The following is a 23,350-nucleotide window of genomic DNA, read 5'->3' on the forward strand; positions in this document are numbered from 1 at the left end:
ACTCAGGATTAGTTACTGAGAACATCTTGGCAGCCTTCCAGGCAACCACACAAGAAAAGCATTCTGTTGCCTTATGGACAAACAAAGTCTTCAATTTGTCTCTAATCATCTCCATTAAAGCACAGTTTGCCTTCTAATCAAAGGACATGTTTTCCATTTTTTCGTTCTTCCCATCTTCTACCCATGCCAGTGCCAAGATGCTGCAAACAACCCTATACATATAGACATTTACAGATTTAAATGTCCCTCCCACTAGGGTCTGAAAGCTCAGAATGCGAGAGAGACACACTCTGGTTGTTCTTCTGCTGGGAGAAAGCATAAGGCAAATATATTGGTGATCTCTCAACAAAGAGCTTTTTTTAGCTCTCTGGCAGATTCACAGGTTTTACAGCTACAGAAAACTATGACCAGAATCAAGGCCTCTTGCAGAGGACATCAGACATTTCATGTCCCACAGCAATATCTGCTCATTTGCTGTTAAAGCCAGCAGTTTGAGGCTGAGCTGAACAAGACCACATCTCTTACAAAGATATCAGACTGCATTTTAAAGAAGCCAGAGGAACATACTCTACCATCACCCTTGGTGATCCCACTCCAGTGATTAATTATCCTCAGACTTTGGAAAAAATGAATCTTACATGTCCCTTGAGAAGCAACCTTTAGCTTCCACTTTTGTCTTGCTGAAGGGATTCAAACAATCCGTGTGCCATAATATTTTTCAAAGTGTTTAGAGTCTGGTTTGTAGCGCAGAGGTTGCGCTCTACTCAACAACTCCCATGAGTGCAACAAGTTTTAATGTAGCTGATGGGCCCACTGTTTTCATGCTTCCATACTTCTCCAAACGCGTGATGGGCACTGATGGTCATATCTCCAAATATATTATTCCACAGGTGATTTAGGAATTTTGATCATTAGCAATACCAGTGTTTAATGCAGCATGAATTTTTTAAGTTAGTGCAAGGTCATAAACAACTCCGAACAAAAAGAGTAATTTAAAGGTAAGATTCAGATTCAGCCCAAAGCAGAGAGCGATACACTAAACAGACTGGTAGTCTTGTTCTAAGGGAAGTAAATTTTAAACTGTTTCCTTAGACTAGGATAACTAAACAACCCACAATGTTCATTCTTTTAATCAGAATATGTTACTGAGATCATGTTTCTCCAAATATAATAACGGTGAGAAGCTCCAGAGAGACTATAGAGTCCTTTTAGTAAACATTGAGAACATAAAGAGAGAATGGCAGTATTATCTCTGGGCAGTGAAGTTCTTCTGATGAAAGGGCAGATTCATCCCTCGTCAGAAACAAGTCTTGCATCATGAGGCAGATTCACATAGATTCACAACTGCTGTAACTACTGAGCAAGAACGGATTTGGATCTATACATACAAAACAGAGACACAAGAGCAGACTACAGGCATGCCTTCTCTCCTAATTTGAAAGAAGGGCTGGGCAAGCAACAGCTAGGGACAGGGTCTGTATTGGAGGCAGTGCCGATACCACGTCCACAGCGCCATGACTCTCTTGTCAACTTGCACAAATACTGAGCAAGCCCAAGTTTTCATCACAAAGTGTCTGTCCAGACAATCAGAAAGCTGCACGTGTAGATCCAATCTGTTATTTGCATTATATGTGTTGATAATCTGCTAGATGCAATTGCTTTTGAACTAATGTTGCCATGGTGCACCTTACCAGAATCACTTCCTGAGCTGGCCCATTTTAACTAAGCAAGTAGACACTTCCCACGGTTGGATTTCATCTCTTTATGCTTCACCTCCATCGAAAAGAGCTGCCATAGAAGAATGAGTGTATCCAGCAGGGAAGGTTAAATGCTGATAGGCAGAATCGCAGGGGAATAAGCACTGTGTTGCAGTTTCCTCAGTGAAAGATAACATTAAACACTTCTTCATGCTATCACCCTAGCAGAGTTCCTCCTCAGCTACAAACCCCAAAGTGTAGGGATGATCAAACTTAGCATCCAGCCTGATGTTTTAGACAGAAAGTGACATGAAAAGCTCAGCCTAAGAGCAGAAAAGTACTCAGACACTGGTTTCTCTTTACTGACTTCAGCTGCTTTTTTGTAAGACCTACCAACCCTAGGAAAATCATCCACAATGTGTCAAAAAAAAAACCAAACCCAACACCAAAACCCCAACAAAAATACAGAAATGGCTATACAATTATAGACACATTGCAGATACATGTCTACATTCTCCACTTTCCCATCCAAAATTATGTAATTAAACATCTACTAATTTAATGAAAACTCAGTCTGTACTAATCTGAAATTAGGACACTCCGCTCCCCCTGTGGGAGCACAGATCCACCCAGCATGAATAGCATGTTTCGCCACCTCTGTGGTTTCCATTCCCAAGATTTTATTTGCATTTACTGAAAGAAAATCACTCTATACACTTCCAGTTAAACATACATATATAAGTATATATATACACTTAAAAATAGTGGATGCTATAAAAAGAACTGAGTGCAGAAGAGGAGAAAATAAAGGATTCTGCATAGAGCCTGTACTCCAAAAGAGGCTAATTTCATGGTAGGATTGTGGAGGATGCTCAAGTCCATGGGAGATGTGGAGTCCCCCATCAGTGACCACCACGATGGGCCCATATCCACCATCAGATGACCAGCCAGCACCTTCCACATAGCGACCTCGTCAATATTTCATCTCCTGCCCAGTTTGAAACCATCCGGTCACAGGCAGCGGCTCTGTGGGCAAAGCAGATGAAGGGGGGAGTGCCCTTGGTGCCCTCATTCCCATTGCTTTCTGGTGACAGCAGGTTACTTGGAAGCTTATGGTATAATGAAGTGTGGGTGGGGGGAGAAAAACCACAGACAAACCAACTCTGTGACCGTGAACTTATTGGCATAAATTTATCTGCTCTTCTTGGCACTTCTCCCTCTTATTCCACCACAGCACAGAGTTACGGGTAGAAAAAACTTTTCCTGAAAAGCTGTTTTTCTCCTGTACGTTTTGCGGTGAAGGGAAGACAATTATTGAGAAGAAAAAAGAAAAGAACAGAAGATAAAAGGGCCAGCCTTGCACAATTACAACCTCAAGTGCTCCTGCATCACTATTGAACCGCACCAACATAGCATTGTCCTGGCATGACATTGGCAACGCCTGTCAATCGGCAGTAGAAGAGACATGAGCAGGAACACCATCTGGAAACCTACAGAGCCAGGCCAGGTCCATCCTGAGTTTAGTTATAATCTAAACTAAGACCATTGATGTTAAAAGAACTAAAAAAAGGGAAACAACCTGCGGTAGGATCTGAACAAGGAAAAACTTTCTTGTCCCTGTGAGACCAAGAGATGGGTTTGGAAATTTCAGCAGGGCATAACATTTTATGATCAAGGTATGGACCCATGAATACCAAAGAAAAAAGCTAAGGCTTTTCTTTATTACAGACCTCACGCACTAAAACAAATAAATATACCCACCTCCAAGGCCAAATTACTTGAGAGATGCAATCATCTCAAAAATAGTTTGCAGAGCTGAATGTGGTGGCAGGGTGTGACAACCCATCCACTAATTCCATTTATTTAGTGGCCCTATACTGTATTCTTGTGCTGTCAGCAGGTACCCAGGGCAGTATTTTTAACTAAATAACAATATGCAAAAGGATTTACAACGAAAAAAAATCCCATCCACTGGGATAAGCTGCTAATTATAGATGATAAAAATCTTTGATTCTGAACCAGCCATAAATTAAAGAGATTCCTGTGTAGCATCTGACATCGTGTGAATCCACAGTGTCTCACAGCATATAAAGCTGTGAGCATGTAAATATTCAGTTGGTGATAAATACATTATAAATATAATATTGGTCCAAGGAAATTAATTCTTCGGGATATTATCAAGGCCACTACAGTCACAGAACAGTTTGTCAGATAGGTAAACAAGACAAGCATCAGCTGCTATGCTTGCTAATAGAAACAGGAACAGCTAGTGGAAATGATGTTGAATTTTCAAAAGATTTGTAGCTCTGCAAATTTTACACTGGTCCTTAAACAGCTCTGTTAAAAATCAACATGCGTGATTCACTATTCCAGCGCAGAGCTCTGATAGCTTGGAGGAACAGTTAGCAGATGCCTCCCCAAACATATTGATTTGTAACTAACACGGTAAATTTTCTACGACATTCTGCCTTTTGTCATGAGTTGTAATATACTCAAAGTTCAAGTAAATCTCACGGCCTATGTGATACTGCCAGGACAATGATAACTTCCTTCTGGCTTTATACTGTGTTAGCCTTTTCATTGAAGCAAGCGACCTCTCAACTAATAGGGCCACATGTGTAGAAAGGGGGTCATTTCGCTGGAAGGGGAGTCGTGATTGCAGGTTGTTGATAAACTGGACTAGGGCAGGAACATTATGCCCAGTATTTGCACTCTAATGGGACTCCTGGGGCTGGGCACTGACAAAATATATAGGGAACTATAGCGTCAGGAATTGAAAAAAAGTGACTTTCCTCCCCAAAGTGCCAAGCAGACCCTTTTACCTCTGCTGGAGCTGTGCAGTGTGTTGCACCAGAGAGCACTGAGATAGGGTTTCAGTAATCTGGGACTCAAAGGCCTGTCTGGATCATTTCAGTCCCCTGGGATGGTCTGCTCTGAGCACATCCTCCCTCTATCATGATCCTTATTACGTGTGCCATGCTTATATACAAGAGTCAAAATATTTAAAATAAGCCATGCTGTCTTCCAGCAGAGCAGAGACTACTGCAGAGCCACCATTCACATGGACGCTTCTGCGAATGGCAGAATTCATCGAAAACTTGAATAAAGATTTTTTAATTACCTAAACTCGTACTTAGGAACTCCGCTGGTTCCAAGTAATTTGCCAGCTTTCCAGTCCCGTTCATAGCCCCAAACCCACAAGATGTACCAGCAGTTCTTCCACTGGGTCCTGCAAGTAAATTCTTTAGTTTGTCTGTATGGGAGGGCAATCAGTACGGACCAGTAACACTCAGTTAACAGGCGAGCTAGTCTGAGCTGGCATCCTTCCCTTTTTGATTCCAGTAGAGTACAGTTTGTTTTGGGGTCTGACTTTGTTACAGTGGAAGCCGGAAAGATCATTAAGCAAGAGTGGATTTGTGGGCCTGTCTCAGGATGCAACCTTCATGCTTCAATTAACAACAAAAAAGGCTATTTGCAGCAAAGGTGTCTTTCAACAACATTAATTAAAAAAGCTGCCTCCTCTGTTACTCTTAATTGTATTTCAGACATTAGTTGTTTTTTAAAGCATTATCTCCCTGCTATAATGAGTCAACAGACTGCAGCAGGTAGTATCGCAATGCACTTTACTTCAGGGACCAATTTATCACAACGTTTAGGAAGAAGCCCAGGATAAGGGAGAGGAAACCCATTCTTCTTACAGGAGTGGCCCCTTAGGGATGAAGCATAATTGAGCAGTACAATGTTTGACCCAAAACATATGGCAAAACTTGACAATAATTCTCTAAGTCTTATGAGGAGAGGCTGAGGGAACTGGGGTTGTTTAGCCTGGAGAAAAGGAGGCTGAGGGGAGACCTTATCACCCTCTACAACTGCCTGAAAGGAGGTTCTAGTGAGGTGGGTGTTGGTCTCTTCTCCCTGGTAATGGGCGATAGGATGAGGGGAAATGGCCTCAAGTTGCGCCAGGGCAGGTTTAGGTTGGACATTAGGAAAAATTTTTTCACTGAAAGGGTTGTCAGGCACTGGAATGGGCTGCCCAGGGAAGGGGTTGAGTCCCCATCCCTGGAGGTATTTAAAAGAAGGGTAGATGAGGTGCTTAGGGACATGGTTTAGTGGTGGATGTGGCAGTGTTAGGTTAAAGGTTGGACTTGCTGATCTTAAAGGTCTTTTCCAACCCAAACCATTCTATGATTCTATTCTATGATTCTAAACTGGCATTGTCTCCTGCGACTGCACAGATACTGCAGCATCAGGCGGCTGGATGAGAAATGCAACACACGCATCTGAGCTTCCAACCACCCTGGCCTACATATGCATCAGTAACATAAATCCCAGCAGACTCATTCACTGGCATAAGGAACCAAATATTATTGTATTCCCAGAACGCAGCAGGGAGAGCTTCAACTCTTTTGCTTTTGGCTGTCAAAGTGAGGAATCTGGTGCGAGCAAGTTATCTAAGCTTTCTCAAAAGTTAATGAAAAGAGATAGGCACTCAGAGGCTGAATCATGCCACCTGTCTCGGACAGTCTTCTTCAAAAAGGATGAATCATTCTCTGGAGGTGTCTATTCCTTCCCACTGACGATCAAAAGACTCTAGACGAATCACTTTCAGGCCACTGCAGTTAGGTGATATGAATCCCACTGAAGATACTTGAATATAAAGATACAATATTGTTTAATACAATTTATGGATCTCAGTTCTGATCCAACATCTGTTTTAAACTCAGAAACACCCTCAAGCTATTAGAGTCATTTGCCAGAAAGTGTTAGCACTAGCGACTAAAATTCTGCTGCACCATCCTACTTGTGTCATATTAGGACTGCAGCCTCTCACAGAGATGTTATGTCTTCACTGCCAAAACTGAGAGGTTTTTATAGCAGATAACTAATATATGCTATCCATCTTGCTATAAAACCCCGGGGGAACAAAGCACGGTGATTTCTACTGCAGTGTAGCTAAACGAAGTCTCGCCCAGAGGTGGTGGATTGGGTTGATCGTGTGTAGTTACACTGCAGTAAAAATGTCCTGTATTTCATCTTCACTAGGGCTTTAACGTGTTATGGCTTTTTATCTACCTCACTGTAAAAAAAAAGACTGATGCTTCAGGCTGAAAGGACACAGCTTTACTTTCCAGAGTTTATATATATATATAAATAAATATCTTATACACACACACACATATACATTTTATATGGAAATTTCTTAATTTCCTGAAGTACAGATCAAGTTATAGCCAAACTGACACTAAATGTTGGCTTTTAAGCTGTAAGGAAATTAATGGAGTTTTGAAACCTGACATCACATGAGGCTGTTCTTCAGCAGTTTAGGGACAGCGAGCGACAAACCCCACAGTATCCAACCAAGCCACCTTCCCCGAAAGATACCCTCTCTAGTTCTGGTCAGCATTAGCAGTAGCACTCAGAGTTCTCAAAATGGAGAGCATGCCGAAAAGGCATTTTATGCAGAACCCTAAGCTGTTCTCCATCATTTGTAACTACATTAATATAGCAGAGCTTGTTCAATCTCTTATTTGCATTTTAAAAAACCTAATTAGTACTTTATCAAAAAGCAGTTCTCCTAGGTGTTCAAAATGTTCCCACTGCTTTTTTTCACATTATAAACAAGATTACTGATTTGAAAAGGAATTTGGTATTTGGGTGTAACTTGTAGGGAACTTCATGGGATGGAAACACTAACCCTACAATTTACTAACAGAAATAGCCCACCAGCTAAACCATGCTGCAGCTCTACCACTGGGGAAGAAATATTCTCAGCAGACCGGTACATGGCAATTCAATTTTGCCTGTTGGCTCAGTTCATTTGAAAACAAAATGAGAATTTTCAATTCAGTGGCAGGAAGGGCCGATAACCTTTACAAACTGCCACAGAAGAAAGGATGCACCGGTTCCTATTACCAAAGGATTAAAAAGGAAATGGTTACGTCATTTGAGTTTGAACTCCAGTAATAACATGAAGATTGCTTTTGCAGAGAGTCCACGCAAGGTTTACATGTATCAGAAATCTACCTACCGCTTCAAAATAAGCCCTTAGAAATTTAAATCACAAGCTTTGCTTTGTCCCTGGGTACAGGGATAAACAACACGGGCTTCTGAAGGCAGCTCCGCAAGGTACAGAACTGGAAGCAATGGTTTCCTCCCAGATCTTAAAAACAGGTGGTCCTGCCCCTTTTGTTTCAAGTGTTCATCTGACAGCTGATCTAGGTCTGAGCACGGGTTTAGTTTTACAGTTCACTTCTGCCTGCGAAATTGTTTCCAAAATTAGTTTAATTTTCGGGTGATGCAAAGACCTTGATTCAGCACTGCCGAAGGTCACAAATTTTCCAATTAAGCTATTCAATGAGGATGTGGCCATTTACCCCGGCCAGAGTTTTTGTGCTAAACTTTTGCCCAAGTGTCACAGGCAGCCTGTGACTAGCACCAGCCGTGTCCCTCCTGTGAGATCCAGCACCCTTTGTGGTACCTCCAAACTCCCTCATGACCTGGGATATTAGGATCTGCAGCTCTCATTGCAGTTATTCATCACAAGATTTGGAGGCTTGAACGTATGGAGCCAAGAGAAAAAAAACCAAACCACCCGTGAGAGACGAAACTCGCTGTTGCTATAGGGTCTTTACAGAAACATTAATTACATAAGAAGCTGCAGGGTTCAAGAAACCCTCAGAATTTCAGGAAAAGTATAACATGCTATGATGGGACCTTCAATGTATTGCCTGGGGGTTTGCATGCTCTGACAAACATCCACACTTCCCTATCATTTGTAGTAAATTCTATCAGCTCCATCTGCAGAACTGGGACTAGATCTCCATAGCACCTTTCCAGACTTGGCTTTCCCTATCCTAAATACAAGTACATTCCCAAATTGAGGGAGAGCAGAGGAAATGTTCAATTTACAGGTGCATTACAGTTATGCCAGGGCAGGTGAAGATATAGCTCCATTTATAGCCTGTGCTGAAAGATGCCATTAGATCCTTATGGAAAAAAGCGTGTAAAGCACGAAAAATAAAAGGCAGGCCTAGAAGGTGGTGTCCTTTCAGTTTGAGGTCAGCTTAGGGGCTGTTAATGAAGGAGGAAGAAAGCCCTGACTGCACAAGAGCTGCTGAGGTTTAAAACATTTTAGCTTTATGAAGGACACATGGCAAGGGTTTTCTCCTCATCTCTCTGTTTTTCTTGGTCAGAAAAGCCTGTAACTAAACCTGAAACCTCAGTGGGTTTTGTGTGCCTTGCCCCAGTCTTCTGCTGAGCATATGCCCAGCTTCAGAGGTCATTCTTTCTGCTGAGCATTCCTTGTCAGTCCAGCAGATAGCAAGCACCAAGACAGACGGTGCTGCCCCAAGGATGAGTCCTCTCTTTTACCCCATCATTCGGACTCCACTGGGGCAGACAGAAAGTCTCCTTCTGACTGCAGCTGGATCAGTACTGGGCTCCACAGCCTAATTTTGAAAGTGCTGAGCACCCACAGCTCCTGCAAATCAATGAGAGCTGCAGGCGGTGTTGAAAAACAAGCTACTAATAACTTTCAGCACATGACAACATGTTCCAGCTTTTTGCCTGTTCCTATTTCTGTATTTCTCTTACATTCTTACACTATTTAGAAATGGATCCCATAGTCACCATATTTTTCCTCTTTTTGTTCTCTAAATGGCACATTACTTTTTCATAAGATGTAATTTCTCCTGCCACTGAGACTCATACTTTTCCTGATTGTCTCAATGTTTCTTTCTAATGTCTGAGACTTACTTTTATTTGTCATGAGTCTCATCTTCTCTCTGCCTTTACAATTAGTTTTACTGTACATCAAACATTGTTCACAAAGATTTCTTGTCTGAAATGCAAGAAAAACTATTACAAACGAGGGGCGATGTTATCATTCAGTTAAATTCTGTGATTTCAGACAAGATGGTGTTGGCAGTCCAGAGATTCATTGCTTTATGTAAAGTGATTGTCCATATTTTATGATGCTACTATTTGTACGTAACTGTTAAAGAAAGAAACTAGAGATAAGAAAGGCAAGCGCAAAAGGTTTAATCGATCTCGTTTTATTATACTTCTACCTTCAGAGCCCCTTATTAAGGTTCCCAGTGGTCTGTACGAAGCTGCAGGTTTGGAACAGAATCCTTTTCTCAGCTGTATCAAAGAAGAGTAGAAATAACACAATTTTCTCCCACAGACTTTTTTCTAAAACTCCGTTGTTTGGATGACTGTTGGATCCATACCTTTGCTCCCTCAACAAAAAGGAGAAATCAGGCCACAGCTGCTGCAAGGCTGAATTTCCTCCTCACCTGAAGGCAATGCCTAAGACATTGCTTTTTCCAATGCACAAGGGAAGAAAAATAAATCAATAAACAACTTCCAAAACTGTAGCAGAGCTAACATCCATTCTGGGGGAGAGAAGGTACCTGGGTGCAGGATCACAGAAATAGCAAAGTGCTGCCTGGAGGGACTGGCGGAAAGGGAAGGTGGTGGCCAGCTTTCTCATTCCACCTCCCAGTGACTCCTGGCAAGATGCTCCTGGCCAGACACAGTATGTGTGCAAGGTGGGAGAGCTCTGTCGTTACAGCTACCCCCTGAACAACCAGAAGCTCAGTCAGTAGTAAAGCAGCAATAATTGTGCAAACTGAAAAGCCTATTTAAGGAAAATGGAACGGAATCATGAAGAGTGGGATATTTTTGTTAAACGTGCAGTTTATTCAAGGCAAGCAAGCTGTGCTGAAGCCTAGAAGTGGAGCTTGAATGGGAAGGACCTGCCTAGCAATCCACTTCATGCACATTGAAACAAGAGGATAGCAGAGCACAGGCTCACATTTACAGTAGGAGCACATGGACGATTTTCTTCAGCTTTCTGATATCCTTAGCTAACATCCATCAAGCTGGTATTAACTAGCACTGAACCAAAGGATACAATCCAGGTCTTCCTCCCACTCCTAGTTCTCTGTTCTCACCTTGTGCCAGTTCCTCCCCTGGGACAGCAAATGTCCATGTGGCTGCATGGTGAACTAAATCTGAGTAAAAATGAATCTGGGAAAGAAAGCAAGAACATTCACTGGCTCCCTGCTCTAGTTCATGGTGGGGCCACATAAATGCCTGTGCTGGCAGATGGGAGAAGGAAGTTAGGAAGAGTAAGGTTTTCTTTTTTAGCAGCGGGGCTGGCTTTAACTGGTCATAAAACAGCACTGTTGCTAATCTCAGAATAAACCTATTCATTTCAGAGTCCCAAGCAAAATAGGAAGTTATTTAAATGATGTGGAGATTACACAGTGGCAGAACAGAACTGTAGTCATGATCTGGGAAAACAGTCACTTCTACATGATCTGTGGAGGAACTGAGGAGCAACCAGCAGCCACCGCACACTCCCTGAGATCAAGGATTTCTGCCTGTCAGACAGCTGTGGAACTGTCGTGCTCTAAGCTGGTGATGACTGGAGCAAGTGGAAAATCAAATCTGAGAGTTTCAGGCATTTGATTTGAAAACAAAAAAATGTTGTAAGAGAAAAAGGAGTATCTTTGCTGTGCTTCCTGGAGCCATGGTACATGAGGCTGTCCTTCAACCCGCTCAATGGCAGAAGAAAGTTGCATAATATCATCACCGCTAAGCCCATCAACTATTTTATCTCCACCCAGCATATCATCTGTGAAAAGCCATTTTTTTTTCTCTTTCAAGCAAAAGATGTATCAGTTGGAAATTCTGTCACAAGCCTTTTATGCCTTTGCAGGAAGCCACGGTTAGCCAGCAAATGTGGTGATGAAAGGATGTTCAATCCTGTCATCTGTGACATGAGAGATTGCTAGAAGTTGGAGATGTTACAGAGTTTGAGAAAGCCACCACTGCAGCTGGAGGAGAAGAGCATCAAGAAGCAATAGGAGATATCAGAGGTGATATCAGCCGGGTCACTGCCTAGCTGCAGCTTTTAAAAAAGCAGCAGTTGTCTGCTGAGCTTTTAACAGACTTCCCAAACCATCTGGAATTGACTAGATTTCCAAGTGGGAATCAAAATGTTAGTAGCCACTTAGCCTGGACATACTCTTAAGCAGCCAAATGTGGATTATTCCGCTAAGAATGCTGCCTGTGGTGTGTGCGATGTATACACATGAGCTAGAAGCATGAGAGCTAGATTATGTTCATGGGACATGCTGTGCTGATCAGACTTTAGCCAGTCCATTAGATGTCAATTATTATTCCAAAACACCTCAACCTTGTCTGCATTCAACATGGACGTGGGTGCCACGGATTTTTCCAAGTAAATGTATAGGTGCACTTGTGGCACGTACCAAGGTCTGCCAGGTGTCAAGAAGCTATGTTCACATTTGTAAAAGGTATCTACAAGCCATCACAACAAGAAAAAGAGGTCTTGCAATAAGACCAAGCAAGAATTGGAACTACTGCTGAGCTGAACTTTTGAAGAACCCAAATAAAGTCATACTCACTACGAAAGTAAAACCAGTCTACAAATTCCCAAGTCCACAAATTCTGCTCAACAAACTAAAAGAATTAAAACTACTACCACAACTGATTTCATTAAAATATTTTAGGATTCTTACTCCTGCCAGCTTGTTGAGTTCCATTTTCTTTTCTATTTCATGATGTCTAGTGCAAAGCTATCTAGAAATGAATGTTTTTACAGTGAAGTCTCAGAGCTCAACAGGGAGTATAAAATGGGGGTCAACGGTTAGGCAAATATTGTTAATGTGCTGATGTATTCAGATATTCCGTTAGTCATTAGATTTGACTATATTGAGAAATCTTCTCCCTGGTCACAGATGCTAGGACAAAGGGGAATGGTTTGAAGTTGCACCAGGGCAGGTTTAGGCTAGACATTAGGAAAAACTTCTTCACCGAAAGGGTTGTCAGGCTCTGGAATGGGCTGCCCAGGGAGGTGGTCAAGTCCCCATCCCTGGAGGTATTTAAAAGAAGGATAGATGAGGTGCTTAGGGACATGATTTAGTGGTGGGATGGCAGGGTTAGGTCAAAGATTGGACTTGATGATCTTAAAGGTCTTTTCCAACCAAAGTGATTCTATGATTCTATGATTCTAAGTCTTTTAGGAACCATCAATCAAGATACGGTGTTTCAGACATTTACCCTTTGAAATGGTCTGTGCATGAGATATTTTAACATTGAAGGCCAAGAAGGAACAGCTTGCTGTTCTTCTGTGAACATACCATGAACCTGAGCAAAGCTGATTTCAAAAAAAAGACATTTCTGAAGCTTTTGGACTATTATTTTGAATGGTGTTCAAGGTGTTGCCTTGAAGCCCTTTTGCATCAGAAACAAACAGTGGTAGCATAAGACTTATATTTTATGCACTGCATACACAACCCAAAGTCAACAGACATGAACAAATAGAAAAATAAATGTTATGAATCATCTGAATATGTGACTGCTTTTGATATTTTATCAGAGGCCTCGCTATATCAACTGAAATCAATGACAAACCATTGATATCAACCAGTCATTGAAACATTTCAGCTTCATCTCCTTGTGTTTGCAAAGCATTTGATATTCATATGACATAGTCCTGTGGTCTTCTACGCATTTGCAGAGGAACTCATCGTGGCAAGGAGCTCATCAAGCTCACAGACAAAATCTGGTTCTAGAAAGGGCTACATTATACATGAAAGTCACTAATGGACATAGCCCAATGCCAAGCACAATACTCATGCAGTACTTCCTTAGAGAACATCTGTTTGTGTTTCTCCTATTACTAGCTGTAGAGTAAAACCCCAAATCTTAGCAGAGACTGTACGTCTAAAGCCAAATTTATTTTCATGCTGTGAAATCTGACTTTCACAGTAGAGCAGAGGCTTAGTAATCACACATACACGCCACATACTCCGAGGCTGCCAAGTCACAGGCTTCTGCTTTATGGAGCCACTAAAGAGAGAGAATGTTTTTGGAGAATGTTTTTTCTCAGCTTTGCAAACTGTACCTTATTAACTGCCTGGCTTAATGATAACAGAAAAAACTCGAATGTTACAGCATCCAAAGCACTGCAGTCAGTGTTTTTAAGAAACAATTACCTCTGAGCAGGTATGGGTGTTTCAGGTCACCATCGCAACATCTCCCCCAATGAGGCTTAAATGTCAGATGATATTGTTAAACCCCAGTGCTACCAGATCCAAGCCAGGTTGTCACCTTTGTACATGCACTAACTTATCCAACCCAGCTTTAAATTAAATATGAGTTAAAATTGAATAAATTGGCTCTCTTTGACAAGCATAAACCTACTATTTACCTACCAGAAGCAGATGTTTGTGTATTTTTAAATATTCCATAGCTGCCTGTTGTTATCTCTACACCATATAAGCAGAAACCCTATTTAGGAAGCACATAGCATCTCTGCAATTTTTAGCAGAATGCATCTCTCCTGCTTTCCTGTGAAAGCATCACCCATTTTTGCCTGCTAACTATAGTCCAGAATGTAATGGAGATATTTGGCAAAAATATCTCCCACTGCCATAATGTCCCACTGAGCAGACATGTTATTTTTCGATTCCGCTATGCTTACTTCCACAAGCTCAAATGAGAGCTAAAATGCTATTAATGAACTTAATGACATGTTGTTAGATAAATTCAGTCAAATATAGCAAGATGGAATGACTGAGTCTAGGACAGACGAGTGAGACCAGAGACGAGTGATTCTGAACAGCTGCTGGCATGAAATTTGGTATTTGCAAATACCAAATTCACATTTCAGTAGTACAGCAGTACAAGGACTGGAAGACTCATCATTGGTCAGTACAAAAAAACCCCTTTCTACCATTTCCGCTCTTTGATTCATGTGTCTCCCAGAAGCTCACAAAGGATTATGTCTATTAAAACACTACCTTGGCTGTGGCAATATATGCTTTTGTCTTAGAATATGCATGAACTAAACAGCAGCTTGGCATGTGCCCTTGTCACGTCCTCCACCCACTCAGTAGTTTGTATGTTCCTGTTTTATGCAGTGCTGTCATATTAAAATTACAGAAAGTAAACTACAACAGCTATTAAAAGTTTTACTTTCTAAATACTTTTAAGGCATAGCCCTTACACTGAACTTTCCTGTTCCTACTGTGTTAACATGACATTTAAAAGTGGCACAAACACTTGGTCCTGTTTTCTGCCAGCCCTTTCCCACCTCCCAGAACAGTTCCATCATCATGCATACAGATAACAGGAGTTACCTGATCTCTACATTAATACTTCTGCTGATGGTTCTCTCACTGTCTCATCCTGTATTTTAAAAGTCATCTTCAGTAGCAGCAAGAATTTCTTTTTTGTTTAGATCTGATCTAAACATGATGCCCATTAAAAACCTTTTGCATGCATACCAATCAATTAAATAAGTATGACAGGACAGTTAAAGAGCAATTTCCCTGCTTTAAATCTAAAAAGAAAAAACTTAGGGAAGGTATGTAACATCCTTCCAAGCAGAAAGGACTGATGTACAGAAGAAGAGAACAAACTCTTCTGGATATCCAGTGAAAACAGGACAAAAATGGGCTCCAACTGCAGTGAGAGGGACTGAGGCCAGACCCTGAGAAGAAGGTGTCCCCCATCAAGGTTGGAGCGAAGCATCTAGGGATGTTACAGCATTTCAGTGGAGTCTTTGGATGTCAAGCACACTGCCCAGGAGCACTTATGGCAGACCTATTTTCTATAACTGCTGTTGCTGTGGAAATCAGTCCATTGCACCTGTGTTTGCTGCCTTAGTTGATACCCTCTCTTTCTATCCTGCATACACTTCTTCAAATCCACCTCCTTTCACTGTGTCCCATGTACCTGGATACTCAATTCCCCTTGACACTGTTAATTTCCTTACGTCTCATTATTCTGCCTGAGTGATCCTCAATATGTGCACGTTATCTACTCAATGTTTGTTCAGCTAATTCCCTCCTCTCTGCTCCCTTCCTTATAAATGTTCATTGATGGTAGTCTGATTCCCTTTGTTCCAACATGGAAACCAATCAATTTAGCATCCTATTTTCCCCTTAAAAGTTCCCTGTATCTAATAAAACTAAACCCTTCCCTTTCACTTACCCTTTTAGAGGCTCTATTTCTCCCCATGGAACTGAGCGCAGGTGGAAGCAAACACCTTGGAGAGCGACTGCGATCACTCTCAGGATGAAGGGTGTTCCCAGTAATCCTTTGTGAGCTAACAAGGAGTCATATGCACACACACATGAACACATTACAGGCTCAGAAAGCCATGGACAAACTGCATTATACTCTTACAGGTGGGTGAGTGATTTTTTTGAGAAGGTGACAAACACAGACCTGGGTACAATATACTGAAACACTCGCTTTAGAAAAGGACTGTAATAGAATTTCAAAGGAAAAATCACATTTTGGGAGTTCAGCAGCTGCAGTAGGAAGGTGTTTGAGTTGAGTGTGCCCACCACAAGGGTTTACCTTTTATTCTATCCCAGTCACATGTATGTTTACATAAGATTTTTGGGCAAAACCCCCAGCTCCTTCAGTCTGCATAACTTAGTTAATATCCACCATGACTTCCACTTGTATTGGGATTACACTATCCATACCCACCCTTATTCAGGCTGCAAAAAAACCCAGATACTGTTGGGCAATGGCAACTGGTTTATGCCTGCTTGTGCTAGTCATTCTTTAAGAAACGTACATGAGCCCAGAACATTGTGTTAGCACTTTGTTCTCGCAAACAGAGGTCACAGAGAGCAATAAAAGAGCCCCACAACACCACCTACAAGGCCTTTTTTTTCTCAGGAAACTTATTGTCACCTGAGCTCTTCTCCCTGGGATCCAGTGACAGGACAAGTGGGAATGGTTCAAAGCTGCACGAGGGGAGGTTTAGACTGGACATTAGGAAGCATTTCTTTGCCAAGAGAGGGGTCAAACACTGGGACAGGCTTCCTAGAGAGGTGGCCAATGCCTCACGTCAGTGTTTAAGAGGCATTTGGACAATGCCTTTAATAACATGTTTTAACTTTTGGTCAGCCCTGAAGTGGTCAAGCAGTTGGACTGGATGATCATTGTATGTCCCTTCCAACTGAAACTATTCTATTCTATTCTATTCTGTTCTGTTCTGTTCTACCTGACAGTAACACAAGTTCCTGGCCTGCAGACCTGATCATTGTAACTCTGCAATGTGTTACAGCATCACACATCTGTTGTCTTTCCAGTTCAGACCTAGGAACCAGAGCAGTGTCTCATGATTTTGACTCAAAGAACTCACAGTAACCACAACACACACTGCAAAAAGCAGCAAAACCAGGTAACTTTTATGTAGTCACCAAGAAGAAGAAGGTGATTTATCAGTGGTGGAAGGAGGAAGGGTTATGTGATTGCTGTTCCCATTAAAGAGCTGGGAGATACCAAGCATAATGCCATTAGAGTTCTCTTCACTAGGGTGCTGGAAATTCAAAGTTCATTTATTCAGTGTGAATTTCACACACTGTTCTCCATTCAAAGTCAAAAGTCATTCAAAACATCACCAAGGTTTATGTGGTTGGTAGCCACAGCTCTAGTGAACACTAGTAGAGTTGGGAGGCTGAAAGGCCAAAAAGCACAAGAATCCTTTTGCAGCATCCATAGCACTCTTTACACACTCTGATGCCAGAAAATAAGGGGAAATAAACCAAATTCTGGGTATAAATAAGATTTCACCCTTCATATTCAGTAGTCCAAAATATTATAAAATAACTGAACTATAACAGAACCAAAACGTAGTTCACTTTTTGATCTCTAGTTGACCACTAGAAGCTGACCTATAGTTACTGCTGACTTGGGCAGAAGAACCCAGAAGTGATCACTTCATCACACTGCAGGTAGTAAAATGACTTCTTACAGAGTGGAACATAGTGAAAGACACTAAAATAAAGAATTATCAGCATAGAATTATACACATGAAACAAAAAAATCACAGCTTTTCATACCTATATGTTAACTGAACCTATTGTAATTCTTATTGTGTAGAAGAACTGGGAGATCTACTTACTTTCACAGAGGCGTCTTCTCAGCTTCCCCCGAATTTTATCGATGGCGTTGTAATCAGAGACATGAAACACATGAGCAGACTTGGGTTCTGAAGCAATCTCATCAAGTTCCTCTTTTAAGGCTTCTCCAACACCCACAGCGAAGATCCTAATCCCAGCCTGATGGGCTGCAGTGGCTGGATCCAAGACATAATCCTGGCTCCTTCCATCAGTCAGAAGGATAGCCACTTTTTTAACAGTTCTATCACTAAGTCTCCCACCAGCTTCTTTGGAAAAACTGTAGGTGTTGATGTACCTGAGAGCATCTCCAGTGTTTGTATTACCCCCGTAATACTTAATTTTTCGTGCAGCCTCTTTGATTTCCTCACGGGTTTTGTACTTTCCCAGGTCAAACTCTGTGGTTGGACGATCACTGTATCGCACCACACCTACACGGGTTTTGTCTGGACCAATCTCGAAAGTTTCCACCAAATTAGACACCCACTGCCGAACTTTCTCAAAATCTTCTTTTCCAACACTGGAGGAGGCATCCAAGATGAAGACGAGGTCATAGTGAACATTCTTGCAACCTGCAAAAGTGGCAGAAAATATCACTAAAGGAAGCTGAAAGACAAGTATCAGGCATACTAAACATTCCCTAGGCAAAGCTCTCTAGCGAGCAATTTGGAGGAGGCAGCAAACCCCCTCTCTATCCCGCAGAAGAAGTGCAGATTCTCAGCCTTTCTTCCTTGTGATTCACCTCATCTGTTTCAGGACATCTACAGTAGATCGGCACATACTTCGCTTTGAAATGCAAACCCTTTCTCTTCCTGCACTACTAACTGCCTCTGCTCCATCTCTCACCTACACCACCTGCATGCATACGAAGCTATTTTTCTCAAACTTGATTGCTGTGCCTCTGCTCAGGAGGTGCTCTAAAATGACCTTGGCAGATCAAGAGACCTGCCCTGACCTTGCCTACGCCAATCCTGACCGTGAGTAGTGAAGCTTTCATGTTCCCTCTTGCATTAACCTTATGATTTATTTATGCTTAGCTAGAAGCAGTTCTTTTGCTCAGCTTGATATCTTGGTGAAGCAAGTTTATAACAAGATTATTTTGATTTTGAGGCTCTCTGCCATTGACTATCGACTAAAGGATGACTCACTGAATACGGGGATGGCTTCCTCAACAACAAAGGGCAATTGCTTTGTAAGGGAAAAGTTCACTTATCCCCACAACCGCCCTTTTGGCTCCAGCCATGATATTTGTAACCTGAGGCCTGTGTAATCCAAAAGGCAAAGTACTTTAATTGCAGCTCTCTTGTTTTATGAAGCCAGACTGGTTATATATTTGTCAGCCGCTTGCCAAGAAAGTAGACCTCCCAGGAGATGTTTTCTAGCTCTTTCAGAATATATGCAAGCCAAGAGGCAATATATTCATAAATGTCCCACAGATGGCCAAAGATTTAGCAACATAATGCCCCACTGGACAAAATGTATATATATCCATATGTTTATTTAATTCACTATTATAGACCATAGTCCCAACCAAATTATGAGTTCAAGATTAAAAGCTGCTCTACAAAGTCAGTTTCTCTGTGGTCACAACCACCAAACATTGTTTCTCCAGTACTTCTTGTCTCACGTTGTCTCACAAAGTACAACTGCTTGTTTGAAGCAACGGTTAAGAGGCAATCTGACCAATCATGTGGAGAACAAAGCACATACAACGCGATACAAGACAGAGAGCTGGTCCATACCAGTGCCTGTGCCACTTTATTTCTCTCAGAGTAACAGGGCTCTTCTATGTCCCACTGAACTGAAGATGTTATATCTGTCCCCTAAACTGTTGGCGATTGCCTTTAAACCCTGCTGCTTTACCAGGATCTGAACTGGTATCCCACATCTACCCACACCCACTGAGAGCAGATCTGTTCTCTTGACTCCTGGTTCACTGCAGGACCCTGATGCTCCCGACTGTTCCCACTGTGACCATGTTAATAACCTCCTCTGGGCTGTGACCTGGACTGACCAAGCTACCTCCCTTGATCAGAAAATCGGAAAGTATTTGTGAGGGTACATAACTCCAGGGTATGCCCACTGAGGACAGTTTGGCTCTCCATATATTAAAAAGTGACATTTCCACTGTATGGTTTGCATGTTTCCACAATTGGACTAATTCCAGCCAGGTCCCAGCAACTAAACGTCCATCAGCGACTAAGACCTTGGACCTGCCTCACCTCTATGGACTTGCCTGAAGAATGGCTGACCCTGGCTGCTGTCTTTAGACCTCATCCAGACCTTGACTTGCTGGCTCATGTTCCTGGCTTGATCTTGGTCCCACTTCATCACGATGAGCTTGTCTGGGAATTTGGATTAACCACTGAGCCTGGCTGCCATCCCCCAGCCTTCCCTGCTCCCTGGCTGGGGATGGTAGGACAGGCTGTGGCTGATGATACCCTGTCCTGCCAGCCCAGGGAGACCCCCAGATCTTGGCTCCCCATCCCTTAGGAAGTAGCCTGTCCTTGATGCACTTCTCACCAGAGCTAAAGCACATCCAATGTGGATGCTAGCTGAGGACTAGGATATTTTCCCCTGGAACAGACCAAATATCATGGAGGTATCATACACAGTTCATCCAGTCAAGCACTTGCTTGACTGCCAGCTCAGTGAACAGAAATAGGAATCTTGCCACCCAAAGGTGAGGGGAGTGATGCTGTTGCCATATTGCCTCACTGAGTTCCAGCATTTGAGCCTACAGGAAGGTCACAAAGTCTTCTTCCATGCCCAGATTTGACCTTACGGTTCATAAATTAGCTCTAGTGCTTTTGATCAACCTGGGGCTGTGCATCTGCCCTGAAGAGGACAGGAATACCAGAACAGCTCACTGCACTGGAAAGGAGAATGTGGGTGGCTCAGCCACGTGAAGAGGACTTGCCTTCAGATAAGTGTAAAAGCATTATAGGCAGGCATTATAACGCTGTAGGGCAATGCTCATGGTATTGCACGATGGCCGTGAGAGTGGTTGAATATACACCCGCTGCGTTGAGAGTGACGATGAAAAACGAGCATCATCTGTTGCTGTGTTAATTCCCATAGCAGGGTACATCCCAGAGACCTGACCCAGGCACTGCTGTTCCTTCAGTGTCTGTGGGAACAACCTATGGACATGGGATTGGGATCACATTGGAAACAATCTGCCCACATCAGAATATGCTCTGTGACGGCATTTTGTAGGTGAGGGGACACTTGCCTCTAACCACAGAGCAAGAACGGTCTGGCTGGAAACACACAGTAACTCTCTCAAAGGTAGTCAGAGTGTGGAGATGACTGAATATATCATTTTATATTATCAGATGTAAGTTACATTACATCTGTGTATATCGGCTAGACTGCCAAGCGTAGTTCTGCTTGATTTTTGCAGAATATAAAGGGTATAATATATAACAGTAAAGGGTAAGCAAGAAACCTCCACTCTCTCCCCTCAATTCATTATTATATTAATCTATTCAGTCTGAAGAATATTAATTGAGACTAACCAGAGGACATAAAGGTTTAAGTATAAAACCCACAAGGTACAGACCTTCCTGTTGCTTATTTTAATGACTCTCAGCAGGTGAGATGACTGCAATTAAAAAACAAACAGAACAGACAGAATGAATCCTGTTGGTGTTCAAGGGCAATGAGCCTTAAAACAAGGAGGGGGGGGGGATGTTAAGGCTTAAAAAGTAATGCCTATTCAGGCAGTGTGCAGGGAAGAAAAAGATGGTCTTTCAGGATCATTTTCTTAGAGGCAGTGATTCTTTGCTTACAGACCTGACGGCAGTGAGATGAAATGCTGCAGAAAAGCTTTTAGTAAATATTAATCTGCATTTTTAACACAGTAATGTCCACTGCTGGACAAAATTGATTGTTTTCCAAGAATGCTATAATAATATTGTTTACTGGCAGAAACAGGTCACGTTGAGGGAATATTGGAGATAATTCATAGAAAGTGAACTTTCAGTTTTGTAATTACAGGAATACTCTCTGGAAGCATAATTCCAGGAGTTGTATTCATCCACTCAGACACTGAGTCAACCGTTTTGCAATATTGCCACTGAAAATAGTTCACAGACAAACCATAAGCCCAAAATTATTTAAAATAATCACAGAATGAATATATGAATGGTACCACCATATCCTTCCTATGACTGATCCATGGGCAGAAAAAAAGGTGAAGTTTTGTTTTGCTTTGTTACTAAGTACTTATTCCTATTAAACTTCACCCAAAAAGCCTTATAAAGATCATGTAACGAAACTGTAAAGCAGCTATTCCTTAGACTGAGAGAACATCTAAAAAATCCTTTTTTTTTCCTTTTAAATTACCCAGTGCTACAGAATACCATCTTTCCTAGAAAAAGAGACAGAAAGCCTCCATCTCAAAGTACCTTTGGGCTTTTATACCAATAAACTGTGTGGGTCTGCAACTGTTTTCCGACCCTGAGCTATAGCATCATTCACATAACTCAGCTCTTCCTGCTCCCCCACAAAAAACCTGTCCTTGTCAAGACTGCCTCTAGAACAGTCCCTCAGCTGCACCATCCTTTAATGCATTCAGTGGCATTTGGGAGCAGGTGCTCACCAGCACAGGCCAAAAGCCATGCCAGGGACCATGCTAGCAACTAGACAGTATGAACCAAGAGCCTGGTACGAACAATGCCCTGGCTCTGGTTTAGCTGACTAGGGAAGTCCCAGCCAGATAGCAAGGGTTGGAAGGGACCTCAGGAGATCACTCAGTCCAACCTTCCTGCTAAAGCAGGCTCACCCAGAGCAGGTTGCACAGGACATCGTCCAGGAGGGCTTTGAATATCGCCAGAGAAGGAGACTCCACAGCCCCCCTGGGCAGCCTGTCACCCTCAAGGTAAAGAAGTTCTTCCTCATATTCATCTGAAACCTCTTATGCTTCAGTTTGTGCCCATTGCCCCTTGTCCTGTCACTGAGCACCCCTGAGAAGAGACTCCATCCTCATGACATCCACCCTTAAGATTCACCAGATCTAATCTGAAACCCACTGAAGGCAATGGAAGAAGTGTTCTCCACCCCAGTGCAAGGTAGATGAAGCATATCCAGAGCAAACTGCACGCTGCTCCCTTTGCTCTGGGTAGCTGAGCCAATCTATCCAAGCACGCAGCAGAACCAGAGACCCTAGGTAAATCATAACCTTGATCCCTGAGCTATCTCCATCCTTAAGGTCTATTCTATGTCTTTTCAGCCGTAAATGTCCCACTTGGGTTTTATGTTGTTTTCCTCCTAGCAAGGACAGCATCTTGGCCACGCAAAAGCCCCAGCAGTTATTTAGCATGAAGCAGCAAGTCGAACGGTGCATACCTGCTCTTTGTGCCTCAATTCTGTCCCCGCTGAACACGAATGTGAGAAGAACCAGGAGATGGGGCACGCGGCATCTTCCCGTAAGAGCCATATCTCCTTTCTCACATCAGCTTGTCTTTTCGCCGTGGTGAGAAGCTTGCTAGAAATCCAATCTGCAGCCTAAAATAAAAAGCAAGGGTTATTTCATAGAAAGTCAAACAGAAGTAGTGATGCAAGTCACGGGAGCAACATTTTGGGGAGCTGTCTCTTCTGCCCATCATTTTCCTTGACGAGACACAAACTGCTCAGACAAAGAGGCAGGAGTTCACCTACTTTTCAAAAGCTATAGCCTTTCACTGG

At 42.4% G+C, this 23,350-nt stretch overlaps 1 protein-coding gene across 1 annotated transcript in view; it reads right to left on the minus strand.

Moving 5' to 3' along the window:
- COL22A1 (collagen type XXII alpha 1 chain) overlaps positions 1-23,102 on the minus strand; it is a 221,056-nt gene extending 197,954 nt beyond the window's left edge. Inside the window, exons 1-2 of the mRNA XM_009637043.2 lie at positions 23,012-23,102; positions 17,665-18,231 (exon numbers count right to left, since the gene is read on the minus strand). Coding sequence (XP_009635338.1) covers positions 17,665-18,231; positions 23,012-23,102 — 658 coding nt within the window. The remainder of the gene's footprint in view (positions 1-17,664; positions 18,232-23,011) is intronic.
- Positions 23,103-23,350: the final 248 nt, after the last annotated feature.

This window comes from Egretta garzetta, unplaced genomic scaffold (assembly GCF_000687185.1).
Source record: "Egretta garzetta isolate BGI_Z169 unplaced genomic scaffold, ASM68718v1 scaffold74, whole genome shotgun sequence".
NCBI classification, from domain to species: domain Eukaryota; kingdom Metazoa; phylum Chordata; class Aves; order Pelecaniformes; family Ardeidae; genus Egretta; species Egretta garzetta.